Source organism: Ranitomeya variabilis, chromosome 1 (genome assembly GCF_051348905.1).
Source record: "Ranitomeya variabilis isolate aRanVar5 chromosome 1, aRanVar5.hap1, whole genome shotgun sequence".
Lineage (NCBI taxonomy): Eukaryota > Metazoa > Chordata > Amphibia > Anura > Dendrobatidae > Ranitomeya > Ranitomeya variabilis.
The window spans coordinates 1,053,822,035-1,053,846,353 of record NC_135232.1 but is presented as its reverse complement, the minus strand read 5'-3'; the positions used below and the strand labels follow the sequence as shown (position 1 = coordinate 1,053,846,353).

Here is a 24,319-nt window from a genome sequence, read left to right as displayed (position 1 = left end):
AATGTATAGTAGTTTTCCTAAGCATAAAAAATCTATTTAACCTACATGGTGGGCCATCTATATGGATACACCTAAATAACATGGGAATGGTTTGTGATATCAACTTCCTGTTTGTGGCACATTAGTATATGGGAGGGGGGAAACTTTTCAAGATGGGTGGTGACCATGGTGGCCATTTTGAAGTCTGCCATGTTGGATCCAACTTTATTTTTTCCACATATTAGCCTCTGTGACATATCAATGGCTGTAAAAAAAGAGCCACTACTACGTGGCTGTGCTATATACTACATGGCTGTGCAATATATTACGTGGGTGTGCAATATACTACATGTCTGTGCTATATACTACGGGGGCTGTGCTATATACTACGTGGCTGGGGAATATACTACGTGGGCTGTGCTATATACTACGTGGGCTGTGTTATACACTGCGTGGGCTGTGCTATATACTACGGGGGCTGTGCTATATACTACATGGGCTGTGTTATATACTACGTGGGCTGTGTTATATACTACGTGGGCTGTATGCTACTTAGCTGTGCTATATTTCTCTGCTGTATCTGTGCATCATGAATCGTGGTATGTGTTAAAGAATTGGGCCCACTGAGACTGTTTCGCCCGGGGTTCTCAAAAACCTGGAGCAGGCCCTGGCTTCACTGATTGTTCATGGCCGGGCGTGACCAATCAGCGACAGGCGCAGTCCGGTCGCGAATTGGGGCGGAATTTGAACCACGCTTTGCTAATTGGTCACGCCCGGCCGGCCGAATCCTGTGTATAAATTGCATTATTCTGAAAATTTCATAAATAAACTACATACATGTTCTAGAATACCCGATGCGTTAGAATCGGGCCACCATCTAGTATAATATAATAATAACAATCTTTATTTATATAGCGCCAACATATTCCACAGTGCTTTACAGTTTCGAATGCAAGTCATAAGTAATAATGAAAACAATACAATAATTAAAGCAAAATAGGACGACCCTGCTCATGCGAGCTTACAATCTACATTGAGGTGGGGGAGATACAGAGTACAGGTGTGTATTTACAATGATGGTCCAGTCATCTTGAGGGAGTGGAGGATAGATGGAGATAGTGAATGGGCTACACATGCACATTTACACATAAAATGCCTTTGATTAGGGAACGTGATAGGCCGCTCTGAACAAATATGTTTTGAGGGAGCGCCTAAAACTATGCAAATTGTGGATGGTCCTAATTTCTTGGGGTAGAGCATTCCAGAGGATTGGTGCCACGTGGGAGAAGTCTTGGAGTCGGAGGTACGGATTAGTGCAGAGGTTAGTCGAAAGTCGTTTGCAGAGCGCAGAGGTCGGTTAGGCAGATAGACAGAAATAAGGGAGGAGATGTAAGGGGTGCCGCACTGTGGAGAGCTTTGTGGGTGAGAACAAGATATATGATATATGATAATAAATATATATTAATAGACAGATAGATATATGATAAGACATAGGATAAAGATATATGTATAGGTTAGGGCTAGAAAATTTAGACATTTTAATTTATTTTATATGTGACATATAGTATTATCTGTTTGACTGTTTTGTTTGAGTCCCTATTTTTATTAAGGTTTTAATTATATTATTGATATTATTGTACATTTTACTTTATTTTATATGTTGCATATTGTATTAATCTGCAGTTTGACTGTTTTGTTTAAGTCTCAATTTTATTAAGGTTTTAATTACATTATCGATATTATTGTACATTTACAGAATGATATTGTACATTTTAATTTATTTTATATGTTGTACGTATTTAGTATGAATCTGCATTTTGGCTGTTTTCTTTAAGTACTTATTAGGCTGCCGTCACACTAGCAGTATTTGGTTAGTATTTTACATCAGTATTTGTAAGCCAAAACCAGGAGTTGGTGATAAATGTGGAAGTGGTGCATACAGTATGTTTCTGTTATACTTTTCCTCTATTTGTTCCACTCTTGGTTTTGGCTTACAAATACTGATGTAAAATATTGACCAAATACTGCTAGTGTCAGGGCAGCCTTATATTGAGGTTAGGAAATGTGTACTAATTAGTGTTAAGGTACCTTCACACGAAGCGACGCTGCAGCGATAGCGACAACGATGCCGATCGCTGCAGCGTCGCTGTTTGGTCGCTGGAGAGCTGTCACACAGACCACTCTCCAGCGACCAACGATGCCGAGGTCCCCGGGTAACCAGGGTAAACATCGGGTTGCTAAGCGCAGGGCCGCGCTTAGTAACCCGATGTTTACCCTGGTTACCAGCGTAAAAGTAAAAATAACAAACAGTACATGCTCACCTGCGTGTCCCCCGGCGTCCGCTTCCTGTACTGTGTGAGCGCCGGCCCTAACAGCAGAGCGGTGACGTCACCGCTGTGCTGTACTTTCACTTTACGGCCGGCCGGAGCTCAGTCAGAGCAGGAAGCGGACGGCGGGGGACACGCAGGTGAGTATGTACTGTTTGTTATTTTTACTTTTACGCTGGTAACCAGGGTAAACATCGGGTTACTAAGCGCGGCCCTGCGCTTAGTAACCCGATATTTACCCTGGTTACCAGCGTAAAACATCGCTGGTATCGTTGCTTTTGGTGTCAAACCTGACGATACACGCCGGTCTGACGACCAAATAAAGTTCTGAACTTTATTCAACGACCAGCGATATCACAGCAGGATCCAGATCGCTGCTGCGTGTCAAACACAACGATATCGCTATCCAGGACGCTGCAACGTCACGGATCGTTGTCGTTCTCGTTGTAAAGTCGTTTCGTGTGAAGGTACCTTTAGGCTTAATTGAGTTAGTACAAGTTAAGGTTATGAAAAGTGATGAGTGTTAGGTAGAAATTAATAAATTGATTCAATCCATATGAAATTCATGTCAAAATTAAGAAAATTCACTGATCCTGGTAAATTTGATCAATTGGAGATTACATTTGTGCAGTTTGCTCCTATAAAATGCCCACTGTCATTTTGTACAAAACAGAAGATTGCATGAGCCAGATGACATGGTCATGCAGGCTTCCGTATAATGCCTTGCAACCAGTGCCGGTCTTAGGCAAAGTGGGGCTTGGGCAACAATTTAAAATAGGGCACCAAATGATAATATATTACACGATCATACATGCGCTGATTTCAGGCCGCTAAATGAGTGTGATCGACAATATTGAAGCCGTTCGACAATTGCTTCCTGGCCTCTTTACACCGGCTGCGGAAAAATGATGGGGACAGAATGATCACTAGTAGATCAATCTGTCCCCATACAGTATCATGTTATCAGCAGCATATCTGCAGTTTTCAGAAGGTGATGTGCTGCTGAGAACAATGATTTTTGATCCGGCATAACCAATCCAATCATTCGATAAATAGGCAGCATTCTGATTGTTTAGTGTAATACACCCCATAGTACTCCATATAGTATAATACACTCCCCATAGTCCTCCATATAGTATAATACACTCTCCACAGTCCTCCATATAGTATAATACACTCCCCATAGTCGTCCATACAGTATAGTACACTCCCCATAGACCTCCATATGGTATAATACACTCCCCATAGTTCTCCATATAGTATAAAACCCTCCCCCTAGATCTCCATACAGTATAGTACACTCCCCATACTCCTCCATATAGTATAATACACTTTCCATAGTTCTCCATATAGTTTAATACACTCCCCATAGTCTTCCATATGATATAATTTACCCGCATACTCCTCCATATATTAAAATACACTCCTTAGTCCTCCATATAGTATAATACACTCCTCAGAGTCCTCTATGTAGTACAATGCACTCCCCATAGTATAATGCACCCCATTGTTCTTCATATAGTATAATGCATTCCCCATAGTCCTCAATACAGTATAATGCAGATCTCATATAGTATAATGTACTGCCCATAGTCCGAGTGGAATTCAGCCTCCATATAGTATAACGCAATTTTTTGCTTCTAGCAACTAAGATTTTATAATTTTTATAATTAGGTCCAATTTTTTGTGTTGTGTTTGTAAAATGAATGTTTTCAAAACAGGAAATCATGTCATTGTCATTTTTAATTGAATATTGGGACGCCCTTTTCTGAAAAATCCGTACTTGTAAAAATTTGGCAAATTATTTTTCTGATTCTTTAGGACCCAAAATCATTAAAAATCTGTCATTTAAAAAAAAAAAAAAAAAAAATGAAAATTGCTAATTTGGCAAGTGATGGGTTAATAGAGTATAATGCAGCCACCCCATAGAGTATAATGCAGCCACTCACAGAATATAATGCAGCCCGCACATAGACTATATTGCAGCCCTGTCGTAGAATATAATGTAGCTCCCTCATAGAGTATAATGCAGCCACCCTATAGAATATAATGGAGTCCTACAGTATTATGGCCACCACATACTCACTCACTCACTGATATATATAAAAAAATACAACACTCACCTCTCCTCCTCATTCCGTCGCTGCAGAGCATCTCAGCAGCTCCACTGCCCGGCACACAGCATGGTGAATGATTAAGTGATGTCATCGCGCACCCGCTGTGTCAGAGGCAGAGGGGAATGATGGAGGAGGGGGTGTAATCTGACGCTCTCTCCTCCATTATGGCTTTCAACTGTATCGGCATCTATGATGCTGATATAGTTGAATGTGGTATGCAGAGGAGGGGTGGCCGAGTGGTGTGCCATCACTAGGGGCAAAACACTGGTTGGGGTCCCTGGGTAAGCAGGGGCCCTAGGCAAATGCTTAGTTTGACTGCCTCAAATGTCAGCCCTGCTTGCAATTATCACATATTAGCAAAGACTATCATAGTCTGTATAAAAGCCAAGCCGAGGAAGGGAATGTAGCAGCCATATTAGCCTGAATCTACATAGGGAAAGTTCATCAGAGCTCACAGCTTAGCAATAAAGATAGGGAGACTTAGTATTGTAAAACTGCAAGAATATTAGTGTAGTAGTCTATGATTAGTACAAAGAATGACTGATAGGAACAGAGATGGAGAGCAGCTGGCAACATAATGTTGTGATTTTGAACCTTTATTTGGATCCTCAGCAGGAGCACAGAACACCAATCTTCCTTGTTTCTACCAGGTATTATACTGGTTTCTTAACAGCACAAGCAGCTGACATTTTTTGCGCTTTGCATGTTGTGTTTCACACAACTGAACCAGGTGAGCATAACCTTTTTTATTAGTCACTGTTCATTGGATAAAACCCTATTGTGATTTCTTGTTACATACGGTATATACTCGCATAAGCCGACACGAGTATAAGCCTAGGCGCCTAATATTGCCACGGAAAACTGGGTAAGCTTATTGTCTCAAGCATAAGCTGGGTATGTATTGTCCCCTCATTCCTATCCCGGTATACATGGTTCCACCGTCCTGTGTGTGGCTCCCCGTGTTGTATACATGGTTCCCCCGATCCCCTCGTATGCATGGCTCGGCTCCCCCATCCCATCTTGTATGCATGGCTTGGCTCCCACAGTCCCATCTTGTATGCATGGCTTGGCTCCCCCATCCCATCCTTGTATGCATGGCTTCCCCGTCCCATCCTTGTATGCATGGCTCCCCCGTCCCATCTTGCATGCACGGCTCGGAGTCCTCCCCTGTCATACTCACCCTCCTCGCACTGTCACTGAACATTCCTGCATCTCCATTGTCCCGGAGCGGCAGCTTCTTCCTGTGCTGAGCGGTCACGTGGTACCGCTCATTAAGGTAATGAATATGCGCTCCACGCCTATGGGAGTGGAGACGCGTACATATTCATTACCTTAATGAGCGATACTACCTGACCGATGAGCACAGGAACAGGAAAGAGCTGCCGGCGCCGGGACAGAGATGCAGCGACGGAGGGTGAGTATTGATGTTTTCTGGAAGTGGGCGGCTGAAGCTGTAACTGTGCTACAGCCGCCGTCTCCCCGCTCCCCCTTCCCACCGGCTTTCTGGACCATGACTCGTGTATAAGCCGAGGGGGGGCGTTTTTAGCACAAAAATGTGCTGAAAATCTCAGCTTATACATGAGTATATACGGTAGTTACTCATCCATAATTTTAACTTAAATACTATAACCTTGTGCAGCAAGTCAGATCCCTCTATAATTCTCATAATGGGGTCTCCTTATTTGTTTACTTGTTTCTTATCTATATGGATTTTTGCTAGGAACTCAGCTTTCCATATAATTAAACATACTGTTAATTACCTCTAGCTATTATCTATTTTACCCATTGTTATATTGTTATGTTGTGGTCAACTTGACATTACTAAGGCTGTGTTTGCTTTAACCCTTTCACCCACGAGCCTGTTTTCACCTTCCTGACCAGGTTTTAAAATTCTGACCAGTGTCACTTTATGTGGTAATAACTCTGGAACACTTCAACGTATCCCACTGATTCTGAAATTGTTTTTTCCGTGAAAAATTGTACTCCATATTAATGATTACTTTATTTTAATATTTTTTGCATTTATTTGTGAAAATATCAGAATTTTGGAAAAAAGGTTGAAAATGTATCAATTTTCAAACTTTTAATTTTTATGCCATTATACCAGATAACTTACATCACACAAAATAGTTAACAAATAAAATTTACCTTGCATCCAGTTTACATCAGCTTTCTTAAACATTTTTTTTGTTGTTGGGAAGTTAGAAGGGTTAAAAATTGATAAGCAATTTCTCAATTTTCCAACAAAATTTACAAAACCAATTTTTTTATGGACCACATCAATTTTGAAGTGACTTTCACAGGAATCAAAGCAATGTGGAAGGAAAAAATGAAAATTTTACTTTTTCACACAAAAATGTTGATTTAGCCCCAAATTTTGCATTTTTACAAGGCAAACAGAAGAAAATGAACGAATAATTTGTTGTGCAATTTCTCTTTAGTATGCCAATATTCTATATGTGGTGGACTACTGTTTGCAGACACGGTAGGGCTAGTAAGGGAAATAGCAACATTTGACTTTTGAAATACAAAAATGGCTGTTATCGATTGCGGACGCCATGTCAAATTTGCAGAGCCTCCGATGTGCCTAAACAGTAAAAACTTCTAACTAGTGACCTCATTTTGAAAACTGCACACCTCATAGAACTTATTTAGAGGTGTGTTGAGTACCTTGAATCCACAAAAGCTCCACAAAATTTTATAACGTTGAGCCGTGAAAATTAAAAAAAAAAATACAGGTTCCCCCAAAAATGTTGGCTTTACCCCAAATTTTTCATTTTCACTATTTTAACAAGAGAAAATGAACCATACAATTTGCTGTGCAATTTCTTCTGAGTACACAGATACCCTATATGTGGTGGAAAGCTACTGTTTGGACAAACGGCAGGGCTCAGAAGGGAAGTAAAGGAGCTTAATTTGGTCTGGAATAGATTGTTGATGCCATGTCACATCTGAAGAACTCCTGACATTGCAAAACAGCAGAAACCCCCAAAAGTGCCCCATTTTGGAAACTACATCTCTCATGGAATTCATCTAAGGTTGTAATGAGCATTTTTAACTTCAGGCGATTCACAAAATTGTATAACAGTAGGCTGAGTAAATGGAAAATTACAGTTTTTTCAAATACAATGTGGCCCCAAATTTTTAATTTTCATAAAGGATAATAGCAGAAAATAAATGGTACAATTTGTTACGCAATTTCTCCTGAGTACGCCGATACCACTATGTGATTAAAAACTACTTGTGAGGCACAGTGCTTAGCTCAGAAATTAAGGAGCACCATATTTGAGTTCAGATTTTGCTGAAATGGTTTGAGTGTGCAATGTCACACTGGCAGAGGACCTAAGGTATCAAAACAGCAGAACCCATCCATAAATGACCCCATTTTACAAACTAACACCCCCAATGAATTCATCTAGGGGTGCATTGAGCATCTTGACACCAAATGTACCTCACAGAATTTTATATCAATGGATGGTAAAGAAAAAATAATTACATTTTAACCACTAAAGTGTTCTTTTAGCCACTATTTTTTTTAATGTTATAAGGGTTAATAGGAAAAAATGGACTTCACAGTTTGTTGTGCAATATTTCCTGAGTTTGCCATTACCCTACATGTAATCAGGAACTACTTTTCAGGCACAGTGCAAAGCTCAGACAAGAAGAAGAGCCATATTACAGTGCAGATTTTGTTGTTATGGTTTGGGGTGCCATGACCCATTCGAAGAGCCCCTGAGTTGGCAGAACAGCAGAACCTCCCAATAACCTCCCATTTTACAAACTACACCTCTGAATGAATTCATCTAAGGGTGAAGGGATCATATTAACACCATGGGTATGTCACAGAATTTTATACTGTTGAACAGTGAACAAAAAATAATTACAATTTTACTGCAAAAATGTTGTTTTAGGCCTAAATTTTACATTTTCCCAAGAGGAAATGTGTAAAAATGGCACCAAAGTTTGTCACACAATTTCTGCTGAATGTGGCAATAATGCATAAGTGTCTGTACAGTACTGCTTCGACACATGGCAAGACTCGGAAAGGAGCGCTATTTGACTCTTAGAGAACAAATTATTGTAGAATAGTTTGCGGACTGCATATACAGAGCCCTTAAGTGCCAGAAGAGCAGAAACCCCTCTCAATTTACCCCATTTTGGAAATTACATCCTTCTAGGAATTGATCTACAGATGTAGTGTTTTTGATTCCAGGGATGTTTTCCAGATGCAAGCAGCAGCTTAAGTTGCCGACTGAAAATTGCAAATCTGCCAGTGTAGTGCCTGGCTCAGCTCGTGCTTCTGGAGATTTGCACCCGCAAATTAAGCGGGCTCTTATCACTACAAAAATGACAAACTTGAAGATTCTAAATTTAGTTTAGGCTCACTGTGGGGCTCAGAAGGTTGAAGAGCATTTTATTTTGGGAGCACAGAAATTGCTGAATTTCTTTTGGAGAGCAAGGAACCATAGTGCTTTTCCAGAGCCTTTTGTACTACCAGTAACGTGGAAGCCTGCTATATTTTCATTGAAAGATGATGGACCTGAGTGGGGACTTGCTTTTCTGTAGACTGAGTTGAAGCTTTTATTGGGAACATTTTAAGTAACATTTTGGATCACATTTATCTGGTGCTCTACACTGAACACTTACATTTGGGTTTCGATCTAAATCTCCAAATAACCTCATTCAGATCAAACCCCCGACAAGTCCATTCATTATAATCAAGCAGTAGAGTTACTCTGGACTCCGTCTGGCCTCTGTTCAGTGGTGTCCTTTTCAGCGATGCAAAAAACTGCGTCCGAGTGTGCTTTTATGCACACTTAAAAAGACAGATACTGCCGGATCCATCTGCCTCATTATAAGGAATCTTCTGCCGGGGGTTTTGTCTGAATCATGAGCTTTTTTTTTTTACAAAATGAAGTTTTTGCATTGCCATATTTTGAGAGCTATAATTGTTCTATATTTATGCTAAGAGAGTAATGTGAGGGCTTGTTTTTTGCAGTACAAGCTGACATTTATATTGGTACCATCATTTTTGATCACCTGACTTTTTTTAAATCTCTTTCTATCTGTTTTTTGGCAGGCTGAATGAACAAAATACAGCAATAAGTGGTAAGGCAGCTTTACTGTATTCTTCGGGTCAGTATGATAACAGCAATATCATATTCATATCATAAGATTTTTTCAAATAGTTTTTCAATTATTTTTGTTTTACTTTTTTTACTTAGATCCTCTTTTGACCTTAAAATTTTATTGGTTTGATCACTCGAATAATGCCTTGTGCCCGCATGTTTGCCATGATGTAAATTTATGTCATTTTGCAGAAACCCATTCCCAACCAATGCCATGACGGGGATAAAGAGCTTGAAAGAGATTGAATACAGTTGTATGAGACCTTATACTTTGGCATCCGATTTTTTTTCTTGCATTAATAGACTTGAATGGGTGAGTTTCATACGATTTCACAGTGATCACATTTTAAGATACAGTTTGGCCATTTTACACACTGCATAAAACAAACTAGGTATTCTATAAAATAAGTATTAACTGTACACAGACTGATACATGTATATATATATATATATATATATATATATATATATATATATATATATATATATATATATATATATATATATAATGAGCAATGTCAAATTTCACCTCTACCTTGATGTTTTATGTATTCTATAGAATGTCTGCATTATACAAAATACCTATAACATGTACAGTGGGGCAAAAAAGTATTTAGTCAGTCAGCAATAGTGCAAGTTCCACCACTTAAAAAGATGAGAGGCGTCTGTAATTTACATCATAGGTAGACCTCAACTATGGGAGACAAACTGAGAAAAAAAAATCCAGAAAATCACATTGTCTGTTTTTTTATCATTTTATTTGCATATTATGGTGGAAAATAAGTATTCGGTCAGAAACAAAATTTCATCTCAATACTTTGTAAAATATCCTTTGTTGGCAATGACAGAGGTCAAACGTTTTCTGTAAGTCTTCACAAGGTTGCCACACACTGTTGTTGGTATGTTGGCCCATTCCTCCATGCAGATCTCCTCTAGAGCAGTGATGTTTTTGGCTTTTTGCTTGGCAACACGGACTTTCAACTCCCTCCAAAGGTTTTCTATAGGGTTGAGATCTGGAGACTGGCTAGGCCACTCCAGGACCTTGAAATGCTTCTTACGAAGCCACTCCTTCGTTGCCCTGGCGGTGTGCTTTGGATCATTGTCATGTTGAAAGACCCAGCCACGTTTCATCTTCAATGCCCTTGCTGATGGAAGGAGGTTTGCACTCAAAATCTCACGATACATGGCCCCATTTATTCTTTCATGTACCCGGATCAGTCGTCCTGGCCCCTTTGCAGAGAAACAGCCCCAAAGCATGATGTTTCCACCACCATGCTTTACAGTAGGTATGGTGTTTGATGGATGCAACTCAGTATTCTTTTTCCTCCAAACACGACAAGTTGTGTTTCTACCAAACAGTTCCAGTTTGGTTTCATCAGACCATAGGACATTCTCCCAAAACTCCTCTGGATCATCCAAATGCTCTCTAGCAAACTTCAGACGGGCCCGGACATGTACTGGCTTAAGCAGTGGGACACGTCTGGCACTGCAGGATCTGAGTCCATGGTGGCGTAGTGTGTTACTTATGGTAGGCCTTGTTACATTGGTCCCAGCTCTCTGCAGTTCATTCACTAGGTCCCCCCGCGTGGTTCTGGGATTTTTGCTCACCGTTCTTGTGATCATTCTGACCCCACGGGGTGGGATTTTGCGTGGAGCCCCAGATCGAGGGAGATTATCAGTGGTCTTGAATGTCTTCCATTTTCTAATTATTGCTCCCACTGTTGATTTCTTCACTCCAAGCTGGTTGGCTATTGCAGATTCAGTCTTCCCAGCCTGGTGCAGGGCTACAATTTTGTTTCTGGTGTCCTTTGACAGCTCTTTGGTCTTCACCATAGTGGAGTTTGGAGTCAGACTGTTTGAGGGTGTGCACAGGTGTCTTTTTATACTGATAACAAGTTTAAACAGGTGCCATTACTACAGGTAATGAGTGGAGGAAAGAGGAGACTCTTAAAGAAGAAGTTACAGGTCTGTGAGAGCCAGAAATCTTGATTGTTTGTTTCTGACCAAATACTTATTTTCCAGCATAATATGCAAATAAAATGATAAAAAAAACAGACAATGTGATTTTCTGGATTTTTTTTTCTCAGTTTGTCTCCCATAGTTGAGGTCTACCTATGATGTAAATTACAGACGCCTCTCATCTTTTTAAGTGGTGGAACTTGCACTATTGCTGACTGACTAAATACTTTTTTGCCCCACTGTATATAGCGATGAGAGAATGAATTACAGTGGAACTAAATTCTACTTGTATTTTACTAAAATTTGTCCGGTGAGCATAATTAATTTATATTCTTTAGATCTTACCTATATTATGCTCTAGGGTCTAGAGAAACCCAAAGAATACTAAGGAACATTAAATTGAATCAAATTTCTTGGGAAAATCCACATGAACAGGCAAATGCAAATTTGGAATGACCCACTCATCTTCTCATATATGTTACATAAATTCTATTCTTCAATAGACTTATTATTATTTATGACTTAGAAAAGGCTAGAGTATTACAAAAAAACCTTAAGGCCTATCAAAAAGTATATGATTAGCCAGATATAAATAACACATATTTGTTGAGGTTTTACTATGACCATAATTTGTGTTTTATAATAGCAAATTAACTGTTAATTAATTCCAATAACCCTTAGAGTTATTAAGTCCCACATTAAAAAAAAAACATTTTTCACAATGAGGCCATTAGTAGTTTATGATCTTTGTACCTTTGTACACAAATACAATACTTTTATTCACATAACATATCATGTACTCCATAAAGAGCAATAATAATAAATGACAAATTAGGTTTCCAAATACCTGTCATCGCCATTATTGAGGCATTCAGGGAGAGCCAAACTACATCCGAACAACATGATGTGTGGATAGCAGCTGAGGCGACTGAGATAGCTGAAGAACTTAAGGAACATGTCCATATCTATGCTCTTGACAAAAGAGTACACAGACTTCGGAATAGTGTGGTTGTATGGCAGGAGTTGACATTGGCTGTGAGTGACGTTTACACATGTATCTGAAATACAAAGCCAAATATTATATTAACAAAGAGCAACAGATTACCACCACATAGTCCAAATTACACAGTAGATAACTGCAGGTATGTCCTGTATTTGGTTACAGATGTCATTGTAACCCTTTAATAATAAGGTGATACTCCCTATACATCATTCTACAGTCCATGGTGTGCTCTTGATGAGAGAAATAAGAGAGTAATAGAAATATCCAGTTCTCACCGTCCCTGTGTCCAGTGCTGTCTCTGCTGCGGATGCGGTAATTGTTTACAGGCTAAGGCTACTTTCACACTTGCGTCGGTACAGGTCCGTCGCTAAGCGTTGGGTCGACGTACTGATGCAGATTGTGAAATTTGTGCACGACGTGGGCAGCAGATGCAGTTTTTCAACGCATCCGCTGCCCATTCTGAAGTCCGGGGAGGAGGGGGCGGAGTTCCGGCCACGCATGTGCGGTAGAAAATGGCGGACGTGACGTACGAAAAAAACGTTCCCTTGAACGTTTTTTCGTGACGACAGTCTGCCAAAACACGATGGATCCGTTGCACGGATGGCCATCCGATGCGATCCGTTGCTAATACAAGTCTATGGGAAAAAAACGCATCCTGCAGGCACATTTGCAGGATCCGTTTTTTCCCCAAAATGAGGTATTGCGACGGATGCCAAACGACGCAAGTGTGAAAGAAGCCTAAGTGGCGACATCCTTTCAACAGCGCTGCAGCCAATCACTGGGTTCAGAGGCTTGTGCCATCTAAACTGGCAGAGATAATTAGAGCCCAGCTATTGGCTGCAGTCCTGTTGATATGACATCATCACTAAGTCTGTAAAAAAACAGTGACAGACACTGTGCTGGACCTTGGAAAAGTAAATACTGGCTTCTTCTTTAATTCTCAGCACAAGCATGCCAATGGCGTATAAAATGCCGAAAGGGGAAAGCTAATTTCATTTTGTTCATCAAATAGCCTGGTAGACCAACTCATCAAGTTAGTGCCAATGTGAATAAGTCCTAGTGAACTATTCCTGCTTTATGATCTTCAAGCTTTGGAAACTATTGGAAACTAATTTACTAAAACACAGGGGTTCTCCAAAAATATGATAAAATGGCAATCGTCACATATTTAAAACTTCAACCCGTCCTACTCATGAGTCAAGATTGGCTGTATTCTGAAGAAGCACTGTTTCAGACCTGTGTCTCAACTAATTGAAAAGCAGTATTGTAAACTCGCATACCTCAGTCAACTGGGAGCAGGGCTGTGAAATGAGAAAAGAATAAAGCTTCTCTGCTAATTGAGCACAACAAGGAATTTTTAGTAGTCTTTAGCAGAAACAGAAAGAGCAGTACTCACCGCTCCTTTAAAATGGACAGTCTTTTATTTTTTTATGTATTGGGACATCCATTGGGTATGCAGGGGAATGCAGAGCACAGGAGAGATTGTGGACTGTTTCTTCTAAAGACTATTGTATTATACTTTTGAGCTAGCACCACGATCTTCCTTAATTTATTGCAAAAAGCTCTGACAAAAGGAAACTGTTAAGGTACCGTCACACTAGGCGATATCGCCAGCGATCCGTGACGTTGCAGCGACCTGGATAGCGATATCGCTGTATTTGACACGCAGCAGCGATCTGGATCCCGCTGTGAAATTGCTGGTCGCTGCTAGAAGGTCTGCACTTTATTTGGTCGCTAGGTCGCCGTGTATCGCCGTGTTTGACAGCAAAAGCAAGGATACCAGCGATATTTTACACTGGTAACCAGGGTAAACATCGGGTTACTAAGCGCAGGGCCGCGCTTAGTAACCCGATGTTTACCCTGGTTACCAGCGTAAAAGTTAAAAAAACAAACAGTACATGCTCACCTGCGCGTCCCCCAGCCTCTGCTTCCTGACACTTACTGAGCGCCGGCCCTAAACTGAAAGTGAAAGCACAGCGGTGACGTCACCGCTGTGCTGTTAGGGCCGGAGCTCAGTCAGTGTCAGGAAGCAGAGGCTGGGGGACGCGCAGGTGAGCATGTACTGTTTGTTTTTTTAACTTTTACGCTGGTAACCAGGGTAAACATCGGGTTACTAAGCGCGGCACTGCGCTTAGCAACCCGATGCTTACCCTGGTTACCCGGGGACCTCGGCATCGTTGGTCGCTGGAGAGCGGTCTGTGTGACAGCTCTCCAGCGACCAAACAGCGACGCTGCAGCGATCGGCATCGCTGTCGCTATCGCTGCAGCGTCGCTTAATGTGACGGTACCTTTACTCAAGTGTAGCAAGTGATTGCCTGGTGGCTCAGCTCTCCAGTTTAGGGAATTTTTTAGTCCTGCTTCATCCTCCTCCATGGCTGACTGAGGAATGTGAATTTATGATCCTGCTCTTGTGCCTGTTGAGACATTGTTCTTCTGCCAGTTAATCTTCTTTGATGAGGGCAACTGTGTTGTGTGTGATTGCTAAATATGCTGTATTTGATTGAACAGAGTATTTAAATAGAGAAAGCCTATGCACCCACTGGCTCATTCATAGAAACACAAAAATATTATATTTTTCTCCACTAGGGATGATCGAATGGCTTTGGATAAGTGCATTTCCAAATAGCTATAGCGCTTACCGAATAGCTGGATCGGTTATCGGATACCTGGAGCGCTCCAGAAATTCAGCTGTCCGGCGCTGCAACTGCATGTGTCGTGGCTGTGTGACAGTCACAACACATGCATGGAGAGCCTGTTTATTGTGACTGTCATACAGCCGCGACACATGCAGCTGCGGCGCCAAACAGCTGATTATCGAGCGCTCCAGGTATCCAGGTTACCGATGCAGCAATTCGGTAAGCACTATAACTATTCGGATATGAACTTATCCGAAGCTATTCTATCAACCCTAGTCTCCACACTTTCCCTTTCTATCAAAAATCTGTATGCATGCTTTGTGTGTAAAAGGTGTAACACAAGATCCTTGGTCTATGCAAAAAAAAATAGACAACCAAATGTTCAGACACTATGTGATCAAGGGAAAAGTTATGAGAAGATGGAGGAAAACAAAGCAACAGCAAATATTTTCCCAGCTGTTGCATGTCGGTAGAACAACATGTTGAAGTGTTGAAGTGGAGTAACAAAACATCCATAGTCAAAGCAAAAAAAAATAGGCAAGCAAGTGGTCAGACCCCCATTATTGTTGCAGACATCCAGGATGGAAATCACTTTGTCTGAAGTCATACTGAGTGTAAGTTGTGTGAAAGTTAAGAGAAGGGAATAAAAAAAGCATGTGGTGTATTGGTATTGTATTGTATTGGTCAGCTACTGGATATGGCTGTAGATATAAACAGTATATTTATTTCTTTCGTGGCCTACCTTGTAATCTTTTATATCTTACAAATAAAGGTAACATAGTATAACAAAGATAAAATATAAAAAAAATAGAAATTATAATATAGTGGGGAAAAATAACATCTTGAACTGTATCATTTCCCAAAGCACACATTACTTAAAATTAGAACACTATAGACGTAATAAAGAAAACTATTATATAACATGTCAATCACAAAAAATCTTGAGTATTAAAAGAATCTTCAAGAGAAATATTCTCCTGCCAGAAGATAATTTCACATTTATCATCCTACACCTTAGACTCCCCAAAAAATCCTGAAATGTCAAATTCCCTTTGGGATCTCAACATTTTTTAAAGCAAGAACAGCACTAAAGAGCATGCTGTTCCAACAAGAAAGATATACCAGAACCTTGGCAGAAAGAATGATTGGTAGTAAACAACAGGTGATGTGACCAGAAAAACTAATTATGAAATCATTTCCAATACATTTGTAGAAAAATACTTAGAATTGAGAGCCTCAGAGGTTGATACCTTTTAATGACTAACTGAAAAGTTGGCAACAAATTGCAAACTTTCGAGACTACTCAGGTCTCTTCATCAGGCATAGACTAAAACAAAATCTGAAGAATCACATATTTATACACAAGACAGCACAGAAATAATACAAGTGACGTGAAGCTAAACTGTCATTATGAGAGGAATATACAGCTGTGGCCATAAATATTGGAACAGTTAATAGATAATAATAATAATAATAATCTTTATTTTTATATAGCGTTAACATATTCCGCAGCACTTTACAGTTTACACACATTATCATCGCTGTCCCCGATGGGGCTCACAATCTAGATTCCCTATCAGTATGTCTTTGGAATATGGGAGGAAACTGGAGAACCCGGAGGAAACCCATGCAAACACGGGGAGAACATACAAACTCCTTGCAGATGTTGTCCTTGGTGGGATTTGAATCCAGGACTCCAGCTTGCAGAGCTAACCACTGAGCCATCGTGCTGGACTGTGAAGGTTTTTTTGTCCTCTGATTGGGGTCTGGTTCTGTGTTGTGTTGCCCCCACAAGGTCTGAGGAGCAAATTCCTTAATTGATGTTGAAAGACATAAATCCATGCGACACATTCATTCCTGCACTGAGTGTGTCAAAGGTTGTCATGAGTTTATACTCCCGGACCCTTCTGTTTCTATCTATTGGCTAACACGGTACAAAAATATATCTTTTCTGTATCAATACATTTGTAAGAATTGGGATTTCTAGTGACCTGTAGATTATTAGTTTGCATGTAATCCACATCTACTTTTACAATTTATTTGTTAAATATGATCAGTTTTATCTATAGTTTTGTGAGCAGGTTGGCAGATGCAGTGACCGACAGGAGGCAGATCAAGGCTTAACAGGTTTTAATAAAGCAAAGTCTTACTCCACGCAGGGACATAGGGAAAACGTGAGGTAAAATGCAGGCAGAATAGGGAATACAGGGATTTGGTTGGGGAGAAATAAACGCAGGTAAACAAAGAAAGTCGTTCTCAATGAAGTCACTTATCCATCAGGCGTCTTCCTGACAGGAACGGTTCCGGAGTAAATAATGACACCAACAGCCATTGGCATGACGTGGTTCCGAGGTGGTGCTGAAGAAGGCGATGATACGTTCCTGGCTGGCAATAAGTAGACTCCGGTGGCAGGCGATTTATAGGCCACAGTCCTGTCAAAATTAAGCGAAGCTCGACGAGTATGCACCAGGAATTCAGGGAGCGGTACCCGGTCTCTGTCTCAGTCTCTGCCCGGCGGCACCTGCACAGCACTGACCGTTAAAGAGCGATTGGCACCTTGGTGTCTGGGAGCCAACCTGCACACGGTGGGTTTCTTGTCAGAGTCTCTGCTGTAGATTTCCCTCACGGCCGGGCACGTGTCTCTGTAGCTAACGGTCCTTGAAGCAGGAACTCTCCTTGTCCTCAGCCATGCGCTCTGCCTTCCCGCCAAAAACTCCTGTACCAGTACGCTGTGCTGACTCTGGTAACGTTTAGCCATGCCCTCTGTCAGCCCATACACAGATCAATCTGGTTCACTAAACTTTCCCCCGGACAGCAGAGGAGACAGCCCCGACAGTTCCGGACCCGGCACAAGAAAGGCACCTCCAGCCTGGTTTCTCCTCTTACACTCCCCCTCTCCTTTCGCTCACCATTCCACGGGTGAGAGTTGTTGTAATAAGCGTTGACATTCTTCCATTTCCTGAATGACCCGCTGCCAAATAAATTGATCTTTATTGTATCAGTTGGGGGGTATTCTGGCTGTTGTATGCTCAGTGCATCGTAAGTCAGAATGAGTAAAAGAATCTTGGGTGTTAGAGTCAGATAGAATGGGCGAAGTGGGGATGCACCCAAAATCAAGTGGAATGGCCAATTCAGGAGCTTCAGCCCCCTGTTCTTTTTCATAGGGTAAGTCTAGAAATTCTTCTTCATCAGAATCGACAACTACAGGCATAATATATGGTATTTGGTGATTCTTCTACTTAGTCAGGATCCTTTGAGAGGCATGTTCCGATGTACCACTTGAGTAGGAGTGTCTGCTCTACCTTCAAGCTGAAATTCATAAATGGGACCTTCAGAGCTGATCTTTCACTTCACCCGGTACGGGATCTTATCCCACCGGTACTCTAACTTGCCTAGGGAACGTTTATCTCAAACTAGCACACGATCTCTGACCTTGAGAGCTGTCCCTCATAGAAGAGTTATCTCCGAGTGTTCCAGCTCCCGAAACTTGGTCTGCACAAGTTGATGTAGTGTTTGCAAATGGTGACAATGTTCTCGGACCCAGGTAGACACCCCCGTCCATGGGTAGTCCTCCTGTGGGTTCAACTCCAGCTCAGCGATCTCTCTTCCCGGTCGGCTGAATAACAGGGTGTAGGGTGTGTACCCAGTGGTACGATGTACTCGATTATTGTACACCCACACCAGTTCAGCCAGAAACTCAGGTCAGCGTACTTTTCTGTCTTCCTCTAACGTCCTCAACATCTGGATCAAGGTTCGATTGAACCGTTCACAGGCTCCATTTCCCTGGGGATGATAAGGCGTCGTCCAAGATTTCTCAATTTGGTACATGCGATGTAGTTCTTCCATTACTCGCCCCTGAAAGCAGGCACCTTGATCGGAGTGTATTCGCTTCGGACAGCCATAAACTTGGATGAAATCCCTACAGACAGCCTGATCTGCTAATTCAGCAGCCTGATCTCGGGTTGGAGTTACCACGGCAAATTTAGTGAAGTGGTCCGTCATCACCAGACAATGTTCGTTTCCACAATAGGCTGGACCTATAGTTAGATAATCTATCATTCAGGGGAGCATAAGTTACAGTGGTTTGTGTGGGAGTTCTCTGTTCGGGAGGTTTTGCTAACTCACAGCTCTTACACTTTTGACAGGCTTCCTCCACAGCGGCTTTTAATCGGGGATGATAAACTACCTTTTGCAGCCACTGATATGTCTTCTCTTGTCCAAAGTGAGCTCCAATCCATGTGGAAAACTCATAGCAAATAAGCAATGTGTAAATATACTTGTAGGATGAACCTTGTCACTTTGCTCAATAATGTTGAAGGTTAGCAACTTCTGGTTTGGACCATGGACACATGAGGCAACATACTGTAAATAAAGGGATCTTACATGGCAACATCACATTTCAGGATTCTTAGAGGGGCTACTTTGAAATCTACTGAGATCACTATGCAACTGTTACAAAAATGTAAATACTGTTGAATCCTTAATCACAGATTGTGACTTTTTTCTCCAGACTTCAAATTGGTCAAACTCATCTCATTGCTAATTTTCTAGTCATTGGAGTAATCAGTAGACAGGTTTAGTACATAACAGAGTATAAACAGCCACATATAGTATATATTTATTGCAAATGATGATGTATGCATGAAAAAATATCTTTAAAATAGATCATGAAAATTAAAATAATTTCTTATTTAATTAATTCAATTATGCCGAAAATTGTCACGGGGTTTGCAAGAATTTAATTAAGGGGATTATTTTGTCTATAAAACATGGTGAATCAGGATGCCATTGATCTTCATGTGTTTAACCCCTTTCTGATATTAGACGTACTATCCCGTCGAGGTGGGGTGGGCCCGTATGACCACCGACGGGATAGTACATCATATGCGATCGGCCGGGTGTCAGCTGACTATTGCAGCTGACATCCGGCACTATGTGCCAGGAGCGGTCACGGACCGCCCCCAGCACATTAACCCCCGGCACACTGCGATCAAACATGATCGCAGTGTTCTGGCGGTATAGGGAAGCATCGCGCAGGGAGGGGGCTCCCTGCGTGCTTCCCTGAAACCCCCGAGCAACACGATGTGATCGCGTTGCTCCGAGGGTCTCTTACCTCTTCCTCCCTGCAGCAGGCCCGGATCCAAAATGGCCACTGCATCCGGGTCCTGCAGGGAGGTGGCTTTACAGCGCCTGCTCAGAGCAGGTGCCTGGAAGTCTGGAGATGTGCACGTCAGATCGCTGATCTGACACAGTGCACAGCAAAGTGTCAGATCAGCGATCTTACACTATAACATGATGCCCCCCTGGAGCAATGTTATAGTGTAAAAAAAAAAATATTCACGTGTAAAAAAAAAAAAAAAAAATTCAAAAAATATACATATATATTGTTCCTATAAATACATTTCTTTATCTAAATAAAAAAAAACAATAAATGTACACATATTTAGTATCGACGCGTCAGTAACGACCCGACCTACAAAACTGTCCCACTAGTTAACCCCTTCAGTGAACACCGTAAAAAAAAAAAACCGCGACAAAAAAAAAAAACGCTTTATTATCATACTGCCAAACAAAAAGTGGAATAACACGCGATCAAAAAGACGGATATAAATAAACATGGTACTGCTGAAAACGTCATCTTGTCCCGCAAAAAATGAGCTGCCATACAGCGTCATCAAAGAAAAAAGAAAAAAGTTATAGTCCTCAGAATAAAGCGATGCAAAAATAATTATTTTTTATATAAAATAGTTTTTATCGTATAAAAGCGACAAATCATAAAAAAATATAAATTAGGTATCGCTGTCATCGTACTGACCTGAAGAATAAAACTGTTTTATCCATTTTGCCAAACGCAGAACGGTATAAACGCCTCCCCCAAAAGAAATTCATGAATAGCTGGTTTTGGTGATTCTGCCTCACAAAAATCAGGATAAAAAGCGATCAAAAAATGCCATATGCCCGAAAATGGTACCAATAAAAACGTCAACTCGTCCCGCAAAAAACAAGACCACACATGACTCTGTGGACCAAAATATGGAAAAATTATAGCTCTCAAAATGTGGTAACGCAAAAAATATATTTTGCAATAAAAAGCGTCTTTCAGTGTGTGACGGCTGCCAATCATAAAAATCCGCTAAAAAACCCGCTATCAAAGTAAATCAAACCCCCCTTCATCACCCCCTTAGTTAGGGAAAAATAAAAAAATTAAAAAAATGTATTTATTTTCATTTTCCCATTAGGGTTAGGGCTAGGGTTGGGACAAGGGTTAAGGCTAGGGTTAAGGCTACAGTAAGGGTTGGGGCTAAAGTTAGGGTTAGGGTTGGGGCTAAAGTTAGGGTTAGGGTTTGGATTACATTTACGGTTGGGAATAGGGTTGGGATTAGGGTTAGGGGTGTGTCAGGGTTAGGGGTGTGGTTAGGGTTACCGTTGGGATTAGGGTTAGGGATGTGTTTGGATTAGGGTTTCAGTTGTAATTGGGGGGTTTCCACTGTTTAGGCACATCAGGGGCTCTCCAAACGCATCATGGCATCCAATCTCAATTCCAGCCAATTCTGCGTTGAAAAAGTAAAACAGTGCTCCTTCCCTTCTGACAACTTTTGGGGTCCAATTTCTCCTGTTACCCTTGGGAAAATACAAAACTGGGGGCTAAAAAATAATTTTTGTGGAAAAAAAAAGATTTTTTATTTTCACGGCTCTGCGTTATAAACTGTAGTGAAACACTTGGGGGTTCAAAGTTCCCACAACACATCTAGATAAGTTCCTTGGGGGTCTAGTTTCCAATATGGGGTCACTTGTGGGGGTTTCTACTGTTTAGGTACAAAAGGGGCTCCGCAAACGCAATGTGACGCCTGCAGACCAATCCATCTAAGTCTGCATTCCAAATGAAGCTCCTTCCCTTCCGAGCTCTGCCATGCGCTCAAACGGTGGTTCCCCCCCACATATGGGGTATCAGCGTACTCAGGACAAATTGGACAACAACTTTTGGGGTCCAATTTCAACTGTTACCTTTGGAAAAATACAAAACTGGGGGCTAAAAAATAATTTTTGTGGAAAAAAAAAATATATATTTTCACGGCTCTGCGTTATAAACTGTAGTGAAACACTTGGGGGTTCAAAGCTCTCACAACACATCTAGATGAGTTCCTTAGGGGGTCTACTTTCCAAAATGGTGTCATTTGTGGGGGGTTTCAATGTTTAGGCACATCAGTGGTTCTCCAAACGCAACATGGCGTCCCATCTCAATTCCTGTCAATTTTGCATTGAAAAGTCAAACGGCGCTCCTTCCCTTCCAATCTCTCCCATGTGCCCAAAGAGTGGTTTACCCCCACATATGGGGTATCAGCATACTCAGGACAAATTGTACAACAACTTTTGGGGTCCAATTTCTTCTCTTACCCTTGGGAAAATAAAAAATTGGGGGCGAAAACATCAATTTTGTGAAAAAATATGATTTTTTATTTTTACGGCTCTGCATTATAAACTTCTGTGAATCACTTAATGGGTCAAAGTGCTCACCACACATCTAGATAAGTTCCTTAGGGGGTCTACTTTCCAAAATAGTGTCACTTGAGGGGGGGTTTCAATGTTTAGGCACATCAGGAGCTCTCCAAACGCAACATGGCGTCCCATCTCAATTCTAGTCAATTTTGCATTGAAAAGTCAAATGGCGCTCCTTCGCTTCCGAGCTCTCCTTTGCGCCCAAACAGTGGTTTACCCCAACATATGGTGTATCGGCGTACTCAGGACAATTTGTACAACAACTATTGGGGTCCAATTTCTCCTGTTACCCTTGGTAAAATAAAACAAATTGGAGCTGAAATAAATTTTTTGTGAAAAAAAGTTAAATGTTCATTTTTATTTAAACATTCCAAAAATCCCTGGAAAACACCTGAAGGGTTAATAAACTTCTTGAATGTGGTTTTGAGCACCTTGAGGGGTGCAGTTTTTAGAGTGGTGTCACACTTGGTTATTTTCTATCATATAGACCCTTCAAAAGGACTTCAAATGAGATTTGGTCCCTAAAAAAATGGTGTTGTAAAAATGAGAAATTGCTGGTCAACTTTTAACCCTTATAACTCCCTAATAAAAAAAATGTTGGTTCCAAAATTGTGCTGACGTAAAGTAGACATGTGGGAAATGTTACTTATTAAGTATTTTTTGTGACATATCTCTGTGATTTAACTGCATAAAAATTCAAAGTTGGAAAATTGCGAAATTTTCAAAATTTTCGCCAAATTTCCATTTTTTTCACAAATAAACGCAGGTAATATCAAAGAAATTTTATCACTATCATGAAGTACAATATGTCACGAGAAAATAATGTCAGAATCACCAGGATCCGTTGAAGCGTTCCAGAGTTATAACCTCATAAAGGGACAGTGGTCAGAATTGTAAAAATTGGCCTGGTCATTAACGTGGAAACCACCCTTGGGCGTAAAGGGGTTAATATGTGCCATAAGACAGATTATCTTCTAAGATTAAAAGAGTTATTGTAGATGCCAAGTGGTACATTGCATAGAGATTGTTTTCAGGTAGTTATGAATTTTATGTTTGCAGTGTGCAAAAAAGATGAGACATGTCCACTCAACATGTCTTGTCACATTTAATTTGGAGCACATTTTGTAATGTCTAATAAAAGTAGATCTGATAACCCTTATTAATCAACTGTCTACTGTTATTCTCTACAGGAGCAGCCACTTGCAGAACAGTGCTTATACTTCAATTCTAAATGTACTCCTACCATTACCTTCTGTAGTTAATTTACTGTCCACAGCATTAAAGTTTGTTTTTTAATTGGAGAAGTGGTCCTCCAATTCCGGTCAATCATTTTCTCTTTACTGGAATAAAAAAGAGAACATTGGGAAATAGTTAAGAATGCGGAGTCTGGATGGTGGTCCGTTAGCCAACCCACATATAAAAATAGCAGTGGTATATATAGGTTTTTTGGCACCCGGAGAAAGAATTCTATTTGGCATCCTCCGTCACACCATCAAGACGTTTGAGTAATTGTCATGTCACATCTTATATGTTGAAGAGCTGCTTTTCCTAATTCTTTCAATGTTCAGTGAAATACTACAGCCCCTGCTTCTCTGAGAGAAGCAGGAAGATAAGCTAGTTGTCACTTGACTGTAAGTATGAAAATCGCACATGAGTGGTCATGTGGTGACTT

The 24,319-nt window shown here is 40.8% G+C and overlaps 1 protein-coding gene and 1 long non-coding RNA gene across 3 annotated transcripts in view; one reads left to right on the top strand and one right to left on the bottom strand.

Annotated features, from left to right (window-relative positions):
• Positions 1 to 24,319, bottom strand: part of CORIN (corin, serine peptidase) — a 450,167-nt gene that overhangs the window by 275,902 nt on the left and 149,946 nt on the right. For both annotated transcript variants that reach the window (XM_077279814.1, XM_077279815.1), the window contains exon 4: positions 12,359 to 12,569. In XM_077279814.1, coding sequence (XP_077135929.1) covers positions 12,359 to 12,569 — 211 coding nt within the window. The remainder of the gene's footprint in view (positions 1 to 12,358; positions 12,570 to 24,319) is intronic.
• LOC143793138 (uncharacterized) lies at positions 8,032 to 23,951 on the top strand. The gene is made up of 4 exons (XR_013220057.1): positions 8,032 to 8,258; positions 9,504 to 9,532; positions 9,745 to 9,865; positions 23,838 to 23,951. It is a non-coding gene; the product is annotated as an uncharacterized LOC143793138 (long non-coding RNA).